At 40.6% G+C, this 18,547-nt stretch overlaps 2 protein-coding genes and 1 long non-coding RNA gene across 3 annotated transcripts in view; 2 read left to right on the top strand and 1 right to left on the bottom strand.

The window, feature by feature from the left end:
• The window catches only part of GEMIN5 (gem nuclear organelle associated protein 5), a 56,493-nt gene extending 52,403 nt beyond the window's left edge, over positions 1-4,090 (top strand). Inside the window, exons 24-25 of the mRNA XM_037742762.1 lie at positions 2,181-2,277; positions 2,873-4,090. Of these exons, the coding sequence (XP_037598690.1) occupies positions 2,181-2,277; positions 2,873-3,040 (265 nt within the window). The 3' untranslated portion in view covers positions 3,041-4,090. The remainder of the gene's footprint in view (positions 1-2,180; positions 2,278-2,872) is intronic.
• A 3,554-nt stretch (positions 4,091-7,644) lies between these two features.
• CNOT8 (CCR4-NOT transcription complex subunit 8) overlaps positions 7,645-18,547 on the bottom strand; it is a 14,888-nt gene continuing 3,985 nt past the window's right edge. Inside the window, exons 2-6 of the mRNA XM_017540549.2 lie at positions 17,644-17,832; positions 15,863-16,056; positions 11,925-12,069; positions 11,144-11,254; positions 7,645-9,146 (exon numbers count right to left, since the gene is read on the bottom strand). Of these exons, the coding sequence (XP_017396038.1) occupies positions 8,997-9,146; positions 11,144-11,254; positions 11,925-12,069; positions 15,863-16,056; positions 17,644-17,760 (717 nt within the window). The 5' untranslated portion in view covers positions 17,761-17,832 and the 3' untranslated portion in view covers positions 7,645-8,996. The remainder of the gene's footprint in view (positions 9,147-11,143; positions 11,255-11,924; positions 12,070-15,862; positions 16,057-17,643; positions 17,833-18,547) is intronic.
• On the top strand, positions 8,570-11,929 carry LOC108312580. Its single transcript, XR_001828696.2, has 2 exons — positions 8,570-8,657; positions 11,679-11,929. It is a non-coding gene; the product is annotated as an uncharacterized LOC108312580 (long non-coding RNA).

Here is an 18,547-nt window from a genome sequence, read left to right as displayed (position 1 = left end):
GTGAGCCGAGATCGCGCCATTGCACCCCAGCCTGGGTAACAAGAGCGAAACTCCGTCTCAAAAAAAAAAAAAAAATTAAACTAAGAAGCTTTGAAGCCCCTCTAAAAATACTCCCATTGAAATCCATGAATCAGATTTGAGTCACTTCTGTAGTAAGCTACTCTATCAGACCCTAGGCAGATTTTAGGTGTGTGTGTGTGTTTTTTTTTTTTTTTTTGGAAGACAAGTCTTACTCTGTCACCCAGGCTGGAGTACAGTGGCATAACCACTGAAGCCTTAAAATTCCTAGACTCAAGCAATCCTCTCAGCTCAACCTCCCAAGTAGCATGTGCCACCACACCCAGCTAAGTTTATTAAAATTTTTTTCTAGAGATGGGGTCTTACTATGTTGCCCAGGATAGTCTTGAACTCTTGGCTTCAAATGACCCTTCCACCTCAGCCTCCCAGAGTGCTGGGATTACAGGCATGACCCACCATGCCCAGTTGGTTTCTGTATTTAAAGGTGAGAGATACAGAGCCAGGTGGCAGAGCAAGTCATGGTGGCTTACACCTGTATTCCCAGCTACTTAGGAGGCTGAGGCAGGAGGATCACTTGAGACCAGGAGCTCGAGTTTATCCTAGGCAACATATTGAGACCCTGTCTCTACAAAAATTAATTTTTTAAAATTAGCCAGGTGTGGTGGTATGCATTTGTAGTCCCAGCTACTCAGGAGGCTGAGATGGGAGGATCACTTGAGCCCAGGAGTTCGAGGCTATAGTGAGATATGATCGTGCCACTCATACCAGCCTGGTTGACAGTAAGACCCTGTCTCTACAGAAAAAAAAAAAAAAAAAATTGAATTTTTAAAAATCCAGGTGACAAGGGAATTTTATTTATAAAATGAGATAAAAGTTACCCAGGCAGGGGCACATGTTCTCAGGACCTCCTGAGGGCTGTGTCATGGGCAAAAGTTTAAATTTAAAAAAATTTTTTTAAATAAAAGACAAAAGTTACCCAGGTATAATAAAAGATAACCTAATTAAAGGATGGGCAAAGGACTTGAATAGACATTTCTCTAAAAAGCCGGTAAGCACAGAAAATGATGCTCAACATCTGATCATTAGGGGAATGCAAATCAAAACTACACTGAAATAGCACTTCATAGCCATTAGGCTACTATCAGAGAAACAGACAAGTGTTGGGGAGGATGCAGAGAAAGTGGAACCCTGTGCCCTGTTGGTGGGAATACAAAATGATGCAGCCACTGTGGAAAACCGTCTGGCAACAGTTCCTCAAGAAATGTAAGATAGAATTACCATAGGATCCAGCACTTCCACATCTGGGTATACACCCAAAAGAATTGAAAGCAGGGTCTGAAATATGTTCTGAGATATGTACATGCCTATGTGCATAGCAGCATTACTCATAATACCCAAAATTTGGGAGCAACCTGAGTATCCACTGACAGATGAATAGCTAAGCAAAATGTGGCAGATGCATACAATGGAATGTCATTCAGCCTTACAAAGGAAGGACATTATGCTGAGTGAAATAAGCTAGTCACAAAAAGACATGCACTGTATGATTCCACTTATATGAGTTACTCAAAATCCGGTGGCTCACGCCTGTATTCCCAGTATTTTGGGAGGCCGAGGCAGGCAGATCACAAGGTCGAGAGTTCGAGACCAGCCTGACCAATATGGTGAAACCCGTCTCTACTAAAAATACAAAAATTAGGTGGGCGTGGTGGCAGGCACCTATAATTCCAGCTACTCAGGAGGCTGAGGCAGGAGAATTGCTTGAACCCGGTAGGCAGAGGTTACAGTGAGCTGAGATTGTGCCACTGCACGCTAGCCTGGGCGACAGAGCGACACTCCGTCTCAAAAATATATATATATTTAAAATCATAGAGACAGAAAGTAGAATGAGGTTGACAGGGGCTAGGGGAAGCAGAATGGAAAGTTACTGTTTAATGGGTATAAAATTTCAGGTTTTGTTACAAAACAAGAGTTTTGGAAATAGATGGTGGGGCTGTTTTTCACAACATTATGAATGTATTTAAAACCACTGGACTATGTATTTTTAAATGGCTAAGATGGTAAGTTTTATGTTATATATATTTTACCATGGAAAAAACAATAGGAGAAAAAAGTTACCCAGGGCAAGACATACGACTTACATCTTTTATTTTTTTCGCTAGTAAAGAAGAAAAAAACGAGCCACTTTCTCTGCCTGAATTAACCAAGAGGCTTACAGAGGCAAATGAGAGAATGGCGAAATTTCCTGAGAGTGTTAAGGTAAGAGTTGAAGCAACTCACTTGGTGAAGCATTACTTTTTGTGTTATCACTTGAGTATGCCACATTCTTATAGATCATCTACCTCTCTGTTCAGTTTCTAAAATGTCTACCCATTCATACATGCTTAAAAATATAGAATCCAATTACTTTGATTAGCTGGAATGTTTTGTGAGAGTGGCATTATTGATCACACAAGCAGTTTTATACCTCAGTCTTCAGAGAAACCAAATACATTTAATAGGTCAGAAGTAAAATTTAAATTGGTGCCATGTATTAGATAGCTTACAGATGGACAGGTCTTTTTGGTTGTGGGCCCAAATAGTAATAGAAGCACCATTTTTAAGGGTTGAGTTACATAGGGCTGTAGAAAAAGATTGTGCCATTGAGAAGGACTTCCCAGTAGCCATCCCAGTTTTGAGTGTCATCTCTCCTTGGAGTAACTGTTGAAGAGAAAGGACATTGCCTTAGGAGAGAACTGGCTCAGCTGTGTCCAAGAAGTGTCTGTAGGTGAACCTGAGTTACTGGTGCCTTCTGAACAGGTGTTTGTGGCTCTTTTGCAAACGTTTCCTTATTCATCGTCTTGTCATCTTTCAGGCCTGGCCCTTCCCAGATGTGCTGGAGTGCTGCCTCGTCTTGCTTCTCATCAGGTCCCACTTTCCTGACTGTCTGACCCAGGAAATGCAGCAGCAGGCCCAAGAGCTCCTTCAGAAATACAGCAACACTAAAACTTACAAAAGGCACTGCCAGACCTTCTGTACATGAATTTTCACAACCTTGAAGAAACTGCCAAATTGAAAATGTTTGACACCTTTCACTTCTGCAGTTACACCTCATCAGACATTCACTCTGGTCCCTGATGTTTTTGCAGTAATCCAAAAGAATACAAATGAGGGTTAAGTTTGAATCAACTCTACGTAGCAATAGACACAGTGGATCTGACTTTAGATTCAATTGTAGTCTCCTCCTGGAGGGAAGATCATGAAAAGCTAGCAGCTGTTACTGAGAACAAACACCTGCAGAGTGTTGGTCATCTCTAAAGCCTTATGCAGGTTTCACCCAAAGAGGAGAAACTTCTGTCATCACCTAAAGTGTTATGTGCTTAAAACACAAGCTACCTTTATAAATACTTCATCTGATCAGAAACATGTCATGCTTGAGATGGAGTTGCTGCATTTTATGACTACCTTTTTAAAATTGTTTTTATAATATTTAATTTGAAAGAAGAGAACCTTCCCCCTCTACTCTTTCATAGATTGAAGTTTGAATATGAAATAGGCCTTAACCATCATGTTGACTCTCCTGTCTGAATTTTAGGTTGGAAATTTGGTTTTTTTGTTTTATGTAATTGCTTATTTGAACAGATCACTTACTAAAGCTTTGGAAGAAGTGATTCAAATATGTGTTTTCCCTTCAGTTTTGTAAGAAATGGATTGATGGCAGTGAAATAGCTTAGGCATAAATTACTGTTTTAATGGTTCTTAAACTTTCTTGGATCATAGGATCCTTTTGAGAATCAGGTTAAAGCCATGGATACTCTTTGGAGAAAAATGTATATTCCTAATTTTGCATAGATGACCTTTGGATTATTGGACTCCAACTATTGGGACCCTAAATACTTTTTAATTACAAATCTTTTTTCTCTCCTCCTTCATTATTTAAACAGTTGAACAGTGTCAGGAACAGATATTTCTGTAATATCACAGTTGCTAGGGTTGGAAAATCAGAATCTGACATGGGTGTGGAAAGAAGCACTTCTTCCAGATAATTGAACTGTTTTCCTCTGGGATTCACTGTGAAGGCTTTTCTGCTCAAGTGTGTAGTTTATTTTTCAATTCCTAGGATTGGGGTTGTTGGGATGGTAAGAATGAAATTCATTTACAGTTAGTCCCAGGAAGGAAAAAGTTTGAGACAGTTTTTAAAGGCGTATATGTGCCTAGCATTAGAGTTTGGCAAACTCAAAAAAGGGAAATACTGTAGATCCTCACAGTTCTTTATACAGTTAAGTGAACTTTAGGAAGATGATGCTTTGTTACTAGGGATGGAGAATCTTTCTTGATTAAAAGATATAAATAGGCATGGCTAGCTAGAGAACTGGGCACCAGTTCTGCAAACTGCTAAAATGAACTTAGAGAGGTGGAAAAAATATATTCCCCTCCACTTGAGTAAACAGCAGTATTGTTAACTAGAATTCTAAATTCCATTATGATCTGTCAGAAGCATCACCTGTGGATGGAGGAGTCCTGCACACTCCTCAGTTACTGCTTTGGTAAGAACAAGATTTACTATTTGTGGCCGGGTGCTGTGGCTCATGCCTGTAATCCCAACACTTTGGGAGGCCAAGGCAAGTGAATCACTTGAGGACAGGAGTTTGAGATCAGCCTGGCGAACATAGCAAAACTTTGTCTCTAGTAAAACCACAAAAAATTAGCTGGGTGTGGTGGCACACACCTGTAATCCCAACTACTTGGGAGGGTAAGGCACAAAAAATCACTTGAATTTGGGAGCCAAGGCCACTGCATTCCAGCCTGGGTAACAGTGAGACCCTGTCTGTTAAAAAATATATATATACTATTTGAAAACTAAGCAATAAAAATGACAAGTCAATTTTTTTTTTTTTTTTTTTTTTTTTTGAGATGGAGCCTTGCTTTGTTGCCCTGCCTAGAATGGAGTGATGTGACCTTGGCTCACTGCAACCTCCGTCTCCCATGTTCAAGCAATTCTGCTTCAGCCTCCTGAATAGCTGGGATTGCAAGTACCTGCCACCACATCTGGCTAATTTTTGTATTTTTAGTAGAGATGGGGTTTCACCATCTTGGCCAGGCTGGTCTCAAACTCCTGACCTCGTGATCCACCTGCCTTGGCCTTGGCCTCCCAAAGTGCTGGGATTACAGGCGTGAGTCACCACACCCAGCCTGAAAAGTCAATTTTTTAAAGCCCTCTCTTCTTTCCAGTACTGTATAATGTACTCAAGCTATTATAATTTGAAAAAATGTTTTTAATTTATAGCTCCCTAATTATCAGAACCACAAAGAGCCAAAGCACCAAGTTAACTTTCTGAGTGAAAAGGATACATCACTAAAGCAATTTTTTTTTTTTTTTTTTTGAGATGATGTCTCACTTTGTCACCAGGCTGGAGTGCAGTGGCACAATCTCAGCTCACTGCAGTCTCCGCCTCCCAGCTTCAAGCAAGTCTCCTGCCTCAGCCTCTCAAGTAGCTGGGACTACAGGCACATGCCACTATGTCCGGCTAATTTTTGTATTTTTAGTAGAGATGGGGTTTCACCATGTTGGCCAGGATAGTCTCAATCTCTTGACCTCATGATCCGCCCACCTCAGCCTCCCAAAGTGCTAGGATTTTAGGCATGAGCCACTGCTCCCGGCAAGCAATTTCTTTTGGTTCTTTATCCCCATCTAAAGTAATCTAATGCCTCTCCTCTACCTCCCCAGGAGTCCAAACCACCATCCCATTACCCAGATGACGGCATTGGCCTCCCCATGTTTCTCTGAATCTGATCTTCCTAGTTCTACATTCTTCACATTAGCAGTGACTGCTAAATCACAAATCAGAGTTCATCAATTCCCTGTTTAAAAACCTTTCGGTAGTTTCCGATTGCTCTTGGATAAAAATCTTAAACGTGGTTTACCCAAGACTAACCCTAGCCTTTACAAACTCTTTGCCTCCTATCAAGAATTGAGCTCATTCATACCAGCACTGGCTAACAACTAGGCTTGTGGTTGGTGGTCACCGTTCTTGGATTAGCAGAACACTGGAATTCAAGAATATTTGGCAGTATAGATGGAGGAACTGAATTGTGCTCAGTTGCCTGGTGCTATGGTGCACACCTATAGTCCTAGATACTAGGGAGGCTGAAGCAGGAGGATTGCTTGAGGCCGAGAGTTCAGGGCCAGCCTGAGCACATAGCAAGCTCCCATCTCTATAAATAATAAACGAAATTTTAAAAATGAATTACAGCTGGGCACAGTGGCTCACGCCTGTAACCCTAGCACTTTTCCATAAGCTTTTAAAATCACCTGAGGTCAGGAGTTCAAGACCAGCCTGGCCAACATGGAGAGACCCCCGTCTATTAAAAATACAAACATTAGCTAGGCATGGTGGCACATGTTTGTAATCTCAGCTACTCAGGAGGCTGAGGCAGGAGAATTGTATGAATCCGGGAGGCAGAGGTTGCAGTGAGCCGAGATTGTGTAGCTGCACTCGAGTCTGGGCAATGGAGCAAGACTCCATCTCAAAAAAAGAAAAAATTACAAGTCTGGCATGGTGGCTCATGCCTGTAATAGCACATTGGGAGGCCATGACAGGCAGATCACTTGAGGTTAGGAGTTTGACACCAGCTTGCCCACATGGCGAAACCCCCATCTCTACCAAAAAATATAAAAATTAGCTGGGTGTGGTGGCATGGGGCCTGTAGTCCCAGGTACTCGGGTGGGTGAGGTTGCAGTGAGCCAGGATTATGCCACTGAACTCCAGCCTGGACAACAGAGTGAGACCCTGTCTTAAAAAAAAACAAATACCAAAACAAAAAAGAATTACACCTGAAATTATTCTCTTTGTTACCCTACAGTGCCATCCCTTTTTAAGGATGAGCACTTACACATGCACTCATACATACCAAGTTCTTGCCAGTTCTAATAGACTCGTGCTCTTTCTTGCTAAACCACTACTCTTAAGTTCTTAACTTTCACATTCAATGACCAAACCCCACACTCAACACTGAGTTCCTCAGCCCTTTTTCTCAGCATTTTTCCTGACATGTAAGTCCTTAATTGTAGAAAATATTAAAACCTGTTTTAATTCAAATTTGGAAGGGTATCTGCATAGGGCTCACAGTCACCAGCATGCCAGGGCACCCTCGTTGAGAACCACTAACTGCTGTTTCACCACAAACTATACTAGTAAATCTCTGTGTCAACTTCCCAGTCAGAATTCCCTATCTATCTGCCCCTGTATTAGACTCCTTAAAACCCCACATCTTGTGTCAATAGAAATGGGTGGAAACAAAGTCTTGAGCCGATTGTAGGACAGCTGAAGTTCAGGTTGTTTAAAAGAATCCTACTATATCAACAAGCTGATCCACCACATATAATGGAGTGACCCCAGAAGATATTGGTTTAATTCTGTAATACTAAGACCCAACAATCTTTTTTTTTTTTTTTTAGACCCAACAATCTTGAGTATGAAGAGGCAATTCCATTTACACAGGTGCTCATGAAAAGCTTCCTACCAAGTGATATTTTGTATGTAAGCCAACTTGGGGACAATGAAGCCAAGATGCTCTTATGTCACTGATGGCAAATGACCATCTTCCAGAGTTAGCAATCCATAGCTACAAAAGACCAAACCTTAATGCCAGTGGTTAAAAAGAAATCTTTATTTTACAAAATTAAAAACATAAATAATATTTACAATCATCTTAAATACTAGCTTATAATACTTGACATTTTTGAATCATTTCAAATTGAGTTTTCCATAAGCTTTTAAAATGCAAAACCATTCATTCATTTCAGCGAGTTACCAGTTTTTATTTCTACCAATCCAAAAGGGGTTTTGGTTTTTTGAAATTGTCCATACTGTAGTCATTCAAAAAAATATAGTATACTTTTTAAATGACTAGCTTTAAAAAAAAAAAAAAAAAAAAAAAAAAAAGTCCTGAGCTTCCTACCCCAGTTGTGGGATATTACTCCAAAACAACTCAAGAACCCAAATTATCTTACTGCCTGTTTACATGTAACTACTCTAGCTTTTTAGACATATTCCTGGTACTCACATTAATCCATCTCCCTAATGTTTCAGGTTTGCTAGAAGGAAAAGCAGGAAAAATGGAGAAGTGGGAGAATCCAGATGACCAGCTGAAATCACATTATTGAAAGTACAACAGACATGACCCAAAAATCTGATCTTAACTAGTTTCCTTCAGGATCAAATCCAGGATATTATACAAAAATTTCAGATGACTTCAGATGACGTATATGTGACAGCAAACCTCAGTGGCACAAAGGAACACACAGACTTAAAGACGCTTCAGTGGTCAACATTCATTCTGGAGTTCTCATGAATGAAGGGTAGACAGATTCAGTAAATTGTTTGCTTTTATGTTTCATTATCTGGTCTTCAAATTTCAGCACTGAGCAATTCATTTCCATACAGTAATAAGTAAAGAAAGACTATGAAAGTGTGAGGAAAGCAAATGTCTTCGAGAAGGGTTAGAAAAGGAAAGGAAGACTCAGTATCAGTAACTCATTACACAAGAACACCATTTTGTTCCATTTTCCCTGGAAGCCCTCAGCTCAGCTGAGAATCAGAGCAAGAATCTTCATTATCAGAGTAGCAACAAATTTTTTAAAAAAAGAATGACAACAGGTAAGAGTTATATACATTTTACTAGTTTGTTTCAGACTTGTCCTGGATATTTAAAAAGGTGTCAAATGAGCCATGGATGCTGGTGGCAAGAGGCAACTGGAGAGGAGAGACTTGGGGATGAGGAACAGGGAAGACTTGTTTATAAATTCAGAGCAAACTCCTCTCTTCTGGATCTAAAATAAAGACATCTTTTGTCTTCGGTAAAACAAGTCTTTCTGCTCAATGCAGATGGTAGGTACAGCTTGCTCAAAAGAAGCATTTTCTCTTGGGGAAGGTGAGTACAGTCAGCACAGTAAGCACCAATCTGGGATGAGGCCCGCCCTGCAGAGCCTGGCACCGTCACTGCTGCATATTGTTGATGATCGCCAGGATGCTCATCTTCTCCTGCGCAGAGTCCACGTCCTCATTCTGCTTCTGGGCCACTCCTGTGCCTAAGCCATAGAGCCGCCCACAGTATTTGGCGTCATCAATGCTGTCCTCAAAAAACAACTGCAGAATGGGACAGAGAACCGTGGTGAGAATTACGCCAGGAGTCATGACAAGTATAAACACTATCACATCTGGCCAGGTGCCGTGGCTCACACCTTTAATCCCAGTCCTTTGTGAGGCTAAGTTGGGCAGATCACTTGGGGTTAGGAGGTCAAGACCAGCCTGGAGTGAAACCCCATCTCTACTGAAAATACAAAAACTAACCGGGCATGGTAGCACACGCCTGTAATCTCAGCTACTTGGGAGGCTGAGGCGGAAGAGTCACTTGCACCCGAGAAGCGGAGGTTGCAGTGAGCCAAAATCGCGCCACTGCACTCCAGCCTGGGCAACACAGCAAGACTCATCTTTAAAAAGAAAAAAAAAAAACTACCACATCAGCACCTCCCAGCCTTCCTAAAGCCCTGAAAATATCGCAAACTAGAAAAAGAAACTAATAATAAAGAAAGGCTTGGCTGGGCACAGTGGCTTACGCCTGTAATCCAGCACTTTGGGAGGCAGAGGTGGATGGATCACGAGATCAGGAGTTCAGGATCAGCCTGGCCAAGATTGTGAAACCCCGTCTCTACTAAAAATACAAAAAAATTAGCCAGGCGTGGTGGCAGGCACCTGTAATCCCAGCTACTTGGGAGGCTGAGGCACGAGAATCACTTAAACCCAGGAGGNTAGAGACGGGGTTTCACCATGTTGACCAGGATGGTCTCGATCTCTTGACCTCGTGATCCACCCGCCTCGGCCTCCCAAAGTGCTGGGATTACAGGCGTGAGCCACCGCGCCCGGCCTAGTCTGAACTTTCTAACAACAACCTAACAGACTAACATGGGAGATATAAAAAAGTACCCAAGGGTTTGTAGTTGTGGATTCAATTCACCAAAAATCCAAAAGTACTCAGAAGGTAAAATAAGGAGAATCTGGCTTTCAGGTACCTAAGAAACTCCAGGATAGCCACTTAAAAGATAACCAAGTGCTGTGACCCTCTCCACCCTCCATATTCCCACTTGGAATTAAACCCACTGATAGCCACATGACAGAGCCAAATACTGTGTGAAGTAAACCAGTATGAGCCCCAGCGTTTTCTGAAAAACTCAAACATGGGCAACAAGTACCAATTCAACTTCTGACTGCTGCTGATCAACAGAACAGTCACTAGGACTTCAAAAATAACTTCAAGAAATAAGACTTCAAAAAATAAGAATTCAATTCCCTGCTCCAGTGTAGCTCAAAGTGAGAGAGAAATACACATTCCCTAAGACTGACCTATGAAATGAAAGCCATTTGACATTGTCACAGAGAACCACTCCTGATGTCATAAGCAGCTCTGCAAAGTGCAGTGTGTCAATCCCTTCCTCTTCATGCTTCTGAAACTGCAGTCCTGAGTTAGCAAGAAGATCTATGGAATCCTGGGAGTACATGTCCTCTCTAAAAAAACAAGGTATTTATTTATTAACTGGTGAATAATGAAACAGAAGTAGTGGCCACAATATTACCACTATCTTACAATTATAGTACAAGTATTTTATGCGTTTCCTAAAAACAGATCAATTCACTCTTTCAAGCATTCAAACAAGCAAACAAAGTAGATCATCATATTTCTGTGACAGATAGAAAAATGAGATTTTCCTCCATAAACTAAATTTCCTCATTAAAAATTTCCCAATTATAAAATGTATATATTTGGTCATTATTAAAAAAAAAAAATTGACCAGGCACAGAGGTGCATTCCTGTAATCCCAGCACTTTGGGGGGCCAACGCAAAAGGCAGGAAGATCGCTTGAGGCGGAAGACGGCTTGAGGCCAGAACAGCCTGGGCAACACTGCAAGACTCTGTCTCTAAAAAAAAAAAAAAGAAAAAAAAAGAAAAATAATAAAAAAAAAAAAAAAAAAAAAAAAAACACACAATGTTCAACAAACCTCAGCCCACCCAGACCATCCACCACTAACTTCTTAGCCTTCAGCAAATTACTACCAAGAGGTCCATGATCACATTCAAGGAAGCTTACCTCTTTCATCCTAAAGAAAGCCATTCCTGTCAGCAGTGAGTCTGAGCCTGCCTGGTGCTGCCTTCCAATCCTCTGCAAATCCAACTGATCAGCAACTTCCTGAAGACCTCCCTGGAGATGTAAGGAAAACAAAGGTAATATTACATACCCAACACGCCTCCACTGGAGTCAACTAAGTCCAGTTATGAGTTCACTAAATTCCAGCAAGAAGTGGGGACAGGCCTTTACTTAGCAGGCCTTAGTTTCCTCTTTTTAGCTCTTTTCTTCCCTTTTTCCAAATGATGTATTGTGCTACATTCTACGTTTTCCTCCTTTCCTTTCTATGTTGTTAATTTTGCCAGATCTCTGCCTTTAAAATCAAAACTTCAAGGTTGAGGAAACAGTAAGTCCCACTCTAATTCTAGACAGCAAAGCTCTATGTCAACAATTTATTAGGATACCAAGTTCTAAAACTTTCTAGGGTTAAAACCCCTCTGAGAATCTGTTACACCACAGACCCCATCCCTAACAAACTGCATTTATACCTTTTCACTAGGTTCATGGGGCTCAAGTGAAGAATGCCTGCCTCAGGGTGACAGAAGCAGAGGGTTCCCTTCATGGCCAGGTTAAAGATTGTTACCACACAAATCTGTGAGATCGGCTTTCTATCATACCCTGTCCACTAACACACTGGCATCTAGTACTCAGTAATGCATGCTGAACACATAACAATAAAGCAAAGTCAGTCAGCTTTTTTTCTGTCCTTATTTTTATTTCTGGTATTAAAAAAAATAACATATACCTTAAGATTTTTGCAACTCTTCATTAGGTATTTCACATCATAAATGGATGGGAAGAAAAGATTCAGAATATGAAAGAATTCATGTTCCTCTTCTGGCAAACGAGAGTCTGTAAGCAACTTTACCATATAGCCAAAATCATAGCCACTACAAGGAGAGAATAAGCCACAGAGGTTAAAAAAGCAGCAGTTATCAGGCCCCAGCGTTCAACCATTTTATTTCTCAAAGCTACTTCATGTCAGAAACTTTCACTTTTCCTGAATAGTTTATCATACTATAATCTCAACTTTTTTTTTTTTTTTTTTTTTAAANCACACACACACACACACACACACACACACACACACACAGAGCCAAGCATGGTGGTATGCACCTGTAGTGCCAACTACTCCAGAGGCTGAGCTGGGAGGATTGCTTGAGGCCAAGAACTGGAGGGTGCTCACACCCAGTCTGGGTGACACAGCAAGATCTTATCTCAAAAATAAATAGGTTGGGCATGATGGCTCACACCTGTAATATCAACACTTGGGAGGCTGAGGCAGGCAGATCACTTGAGGGCAGGAGTTTGAGACCAGCCTGGCCAACATGGTGAAACCTCATCTCTACTAAAAATACAAAAATTAACCAAACATGGTGGCAGGTACCTGTAATCCCAGCTACTCAAGAGGCATGAGAATCACTTGAACCCAGGAGGCAAAGGTTGCACTGAGCCAAAATCATACCACTGTACTCCAGCCTGGTCAATAAAACAAGACTCTGTTTCAAAAAATAATTAAAAAAAAAAAAAATCAACCAACAAAAAAATACTGAGGCACAAATTGTGGGCGGCCAGCTAAGCTGACCCAATGCACCTTTCAGCTGATTCAGGCTGCTTGCCTCTGTCTCAGAGTCACCGCCACCATGGCCAATCAGTCTCAGGGGATCCAGCAGCTGCTACAGGCTAAGAAATGTGCCACTGAGAAGGTATCCAAGGGCCATTAGCAAAAGACCCAGAGGCTGAGGCAGATCAAAGCAGCAGCTGAGGGTGAAACTTAACAGTACCACCTGCAGAGGGAGAAAGAGGTCCAGGCCAAGGAAACCACAGCCCTGGAATCTCAAAGGAGCTGCAGCACTCAAGTGGCATAGGAAGCCCAGGAGAAGAGGACCAGCCTGTGGACCTACTTCTGGCAGAACAGGGGTGAAGCTTGGATAGCCTCTTGGCCTATCTGTGACATCGGCCAGAAATCCATGAAAACTATGGCATGAATGAAGAGGAGTAGAAGAACGAAGTGCCTGTTCCATAGACTGGCATTTTAGATGCCTCAGGGAGTATGAAGCTTTAGCAAGGCTCAAGTTATATTCTTATAACTTTTCAGGCAGTAAATGATTTCTGAATATTACATAGCAGGTCCCTTCACATCTTGGAGAGTAGCAAATCTAGCTTCTTTGTACAGACTTACAACCTACCTAAAGCTTTTATCTTTTCAAAAGGACATTAAAAAAAGAAAGATTTTCTCTTTTTACTTTGTATTTCCTAGAAATATAATGGGTCTGTTTTCCTATGCCTTTTAGCGCAAGCAACACATGTATCATTGCTGACTTTTTCTTTCTTAACTCTAGTGGAAGGAAAAAAGTTCTTTGAAGAAAGACAGGAATAAAATTTTTTTTTCCCCTGATGCTTCCATGAAGGTCAGGGGCTTTATCTATGAAAAAGTTGTAAATAGTTATCTAAAGTAACCTATGTGGAGCAGCAGCCCACCTTAAAGTAGTCTATTCCTGCTAATGGTTCAAACAATGAATACTAGTGTAATTGTTTGAGCTACTTTTAGTTTCTCTTAATCAAAATTACTAGATGACAAAATTAAATAACTTGTTACATATTATTACCTGGTATAGTTAATTATCTAAAAGACTCTTTGTCATGAAAAAAATTGAAAAAATTAATGTTCTTATAATACTACCCCACAGATCTAAAACCTCCATTTACATATCTTTCCAGACTATTTTCTCTGTCTACACATACACATCCCTTACATCTCTACATCACAGACCAACTTTACAGATCAATATTCCTCCATTGTAACACTGGCATAATATTCCACTGTAAAGATACGTCCATTAGTTCAACCACAGGAATTAAGTTATAATACCACGTAACACAAAAGTAAGGAAATAAGCTAAACAACTCCTGTTCCACTAGACTTTCACTTGCTTATCACATAAACTTGGGTTAGACAATAAGAAAACCACTACAATCTCGATTTTTTTTCCCCCCACTAAAACCAGTATTGAATCACAAGTTTCTTTTCCATGTAAATAAACATTATTTTATTGTTTTGTTTTGTTTATTGTAACTAGGCTTCGATCTCAAGTAAACATTTTTTTTTATAACTAGGCTTCAATCTCAACATCATCATTATTATTATATTATGTTGAGGCAGAGTCTCACTCTGTCACCTAGGCTGCAGTGCAGTGGCACAATCTCAACTCACTGCAGCCTCTGCCTCCCAGGTTAAAGTGACCCTCCCACCTCAGCCTCTGAGTAGCGGGGATTACAGATACCCACCACCACGTCAAGCTAATTTTTATATTTTTAGTGAAGATGGGGTTTCACCATGTTGCCCAGGCTGGTCTTGAACTCCTGGCCTCAAGTGATCCACCCACCTTGGTGTCCCAAGAGTGCTGGAATTACAGGCGTGGGCCACCATACCTGGCCACAAGTAAACATTATTTTAAACACGTACATACTCAAACCCCTCAGTGAAACCATTCATTTTTCTTCCTTGTATTATTTTATTTTTACGGTACAAACTACAGGCTTTGACAATAACTAAAAAATGCAGTTAAAGGAAAGATCCAGATCATCTCCCCAAATTATTTGAACCTCAAGGAAATTTCCAAAACACATGAACAACAACAAAAAAAATTACTCCTGCCAGGCAGAGGAGCTCACACCTGTAATCTCAGCACTTTGGGAGGCCAAAGCGGGCTGATCACTTTCTACAAAAAATTAGCCAAGTGTGGTGGCATGCACCTGTAGTCCCAGCTACTCAGGGGGCTGATGCTGATGTGGGAGGATTGCTTGAGCCTGGGAGATTGAGGCTGCAGTGAGCCATGTTCACACAACTGCACTCTAGCCTGGGTAACAAAGCGAGACCCTGTCTTGACAGAAAAAAAAAAAATTACCCCTAAGTTATGAAACACTCCTGATGCCCAGTTAAACAAGGCAGGATCTGATAGGAAATACAGTAACACCACTTTATGCAATCAGCAAAATGATAAGTCTCCCCCAAATTTTCTTTTAAAATTCCTGGGTATACATCCCAAAGAACTGAAGACAAGATCTTGAAGAAATATTTGCACACCCACGTTCATAGCGGCAATATCCACACCAGCCAAGAGGTAGAAGAAACCCAAGTGTCCATCAACAGATGAATAAACAAAATGTGGTATATACATACCATGGAATATTCCACTGCCTAGGAGTGGAACTGCTAGGTCATATGGCAACTCTATGTTTAACCTTTTCAGGAACTGCAAAACTATTTTCCAAAATTTCCCCCAAAATTCTATATTCCCAGCAGTAACGTATGAGGATTCCAATTTTCTCTACACCCTCAACAACACTTATTATGTCCTTTTGACTATAGCCCTTCTAGTGGGTGTGAAGTGGTATCCCAATGTGGGTTTAATTTGCATTTCCTTCATGACTACTGATGTTGAGCATCTTTTCATGGGCTTATTGGCCAGCTGTACATTATCTTTCAAGAAAAGTCTATTCAGATCTTTTGCCCATTTTTAGTTGGGTTGTTTATCTTTTCATTGTTGAACTGCTGCAGTTCTTTAAGCAAGGCTTCACTTGTTGACATTCCCTATTCCATCCTCTGCTTGACCATTCTATCCAACACCTACCTGGATTCAGTGAAAACAAAACTTAAAATTTTATTTAGAAATCACTTACGTAAGGTTAAATTTGAAGTTGAACTGCCAGGTATTGATTCCAGAAGGATATTCTCCCTTCTCATTTGTGAATGTAAGGCCCAGCTGGATAATTTTTAAAAGGTCAACATTACACCGCAGAAGCTGATACTGGTAATCTATGGAACTACGAAATTCACCAATTGGCCGCACCACAACTCCTGGAAATTCTGTGTCCTGGAAAAGGAAAAGTCGCTCATCACAAGGTTTCACAAAACAGTGGATGCTGAATTGGTAATTCATAAATACAATTTTACCTCCATTTATAAAAGTTATGTGACAAGCCCCAAACTTGGGCACAAATTTTTTTTTTTTTTTTTTTTATAGGGTTTTTTTTTTTTTTTTTTTAGTCTTTCTTTCTATCCTTTCTCCTTTTGTTTCTGTCTTCCTAATTTCCTTTTCCAGTTTAGATAGGGTTGTTCTGTCTCTGTCACCCAAGCTGGAGTGCAGTGGCACAATCACAGCTCGCTACAGCCTCTACCTCACAGGTACAATCAATCCTCCCACCTCAGCCTCCCTAGTAGCTGGAATAACAAGCGCACGCCACCATGCCCAGCTAATTATTTTATTTTTTATAGAGATGGAGTTTCACTATGTTGCCCAGGCTGGTCTCAAGTGACCCATCTGCCTCGACCTCCCAAAGTGCACAGATTACAGGCATCAGCCACCACGCCTGGCAAAATTCTATCTTAAAATACTGATCTTGTTGATATCTACTGAAGAAGCATTAGAATCATGAAGCTTTGCACAACAAGTTGATCCTAAATAAGCAGAATGTCAATAGAAATAGTTGAGTAACTACAGGTAGATACGCAGTCAATTAAGAACATTCTAGGTTGAGAACAATATATGAATAAAAATACAAATACAGGAAAGTGAAACATCCATTCAGAAAAAAAAATAAAGAGACAGGCTTAGCTTGAGTGAAAAGATGAAGGAGCTCTGAATACCAAGCTAAAGACTTAACTCTATAATCTCTAAAGCAGGAGTCAGAAACTCCAAGCAGCTAATGTGAAGGAGTAAAGTCAGCTAGGTATGAAAATGGTACAAGTAATAGGGATTGGAATAAAACAGAGAGCACATGCCCCTCTACAGGAGGCCCTTAATATTACCACAATACTCATCTCTCCCTCTCCAGGCAGTGTCAGGCAGGGGTGTATAACATATATTGCCAGAACAATCTGGAATTTAAGTAAGATCTATTGACTTTTAAATGCTGGCAACAAATTTTTTTAATTTTGAATAAACATTGACAGTCAAATTCACCATATCTGTGGAACAGATGTGCCCTAGGGGTTGACATTACTTCTGCTTTAAAGACTTTCAAACAGAGTAATGTTACAAAAAAATCTAAGACACTAGAAGTTACATCCTTCTTAGAGACTTCTAAAATACTAGAAGTTACATCCTACTCAGAGACTACTACTGACTACCTTGATATTTCACAAAGCAAGACAACCTTCCAACAGGTTTAATTTACAATAGCTTTAGTGGAATATACTCATTCTTTTCAAAATCTCAAATTAAGCATTCCCTAAACCCGTATAAGAAGGTGAGTGAAGCTGGGGCCTGGTGGTATGAGCCTGTAGTCCCAGCAACCTGGGAGGGTGAGGTGGGAGGACTGCTTGAGCCCAGGAGTTGAAGGCTGCAGTGAGCTATGACTTCATCTGTGAATAGCCACTGCACTCCAGCCTGGGCCAAAGAGCAAGACCCCATCTCTAAAAGTAAAAAAGAAGGTGAGTCAAACAGAGTAGAGCGCCTTACCATGGCAATGTAACTGTAACTGAGCACGATTTCTCGGATCTTCCTCATCTCTTCTTCTAGATTACTGGCCCACACTTCACAGATAACCTGGCTATTCTCCACAAGTGCTGCCGGCATCCTGAAGAAACCTGAGAAGTCGTCTTCAGCTAACCAGTTTTAGAGTGCAAGCCAGACAATGTTTAATCTGATCTAGATTTTAAAACATTTTAAAATCACGTAAGTTTACACACACATAAGATATCAACAAAATACATCAAAACATTTTATAATCACTTCATTAGTTTAAAACATTAAAATCATTATATTTTTTGTATGATGGGGAAACTTTGACACACACACAGGCACACACAGTTCTTTCTTGAAGAAACTGGTTACTGAAACTTCTGCCCAAGCAGTCCTCTGCCACAGAAGTGAAACCGCTACCCTAAACTAGTTGTTCAGCCCTCTGTAGACTACTCAAAGACTTAAATAATCCCCAGTTACCAGAAATACACCCTGATCCTGGACTTTCACTTCACTTTACACAGAGATCAAATCATGAAAACAGTCCTAAAGGAATCGTCTGAGCTATTTTCAATGTACCTGGGATCTCTGAAAGCCTCAAAGAATACGGATCTAAACTCCCACACTCCAGCCTTTGTATCCATATGATGAATACAGGCAAGGGATTCTTTCCCCCATCCCGCAAAAGGAAATTCTTCTTCTCCAGAATCCACAAGTCAAATACAACTAGAGGCAATTAACAATACCAGTACCTCTTAAGATACACCAGTGCCTCTTTAAATTTGTGCAAACGGAGCATGAAGTGAGGGATTTAAGTAGTAATAAACAATCCCACTTGCTAATTTGAACCCTAAAACCACAACGAAAATCAGAATTTGAGTACTTTTTTTTTTTTTTTTTT

This window comes from Cebus imitator, unplaced genomic scaffold, assembly GCF_001604975.1.
Source record: "Cebus imitator isolate Cc_AM_T3 unplaced genomic scaffold, Cebus_imitator-1.0 Scaffold126, whole genome shotgun sequence".
NCBI lineage: Eukaryota > Metazoa > Chordata > Mammalia > Primates > Cebidae > Cebus > Cebus imitator.
This window is presented reverse-complemented; position numbering and strand designations above follow the sequence as displayed.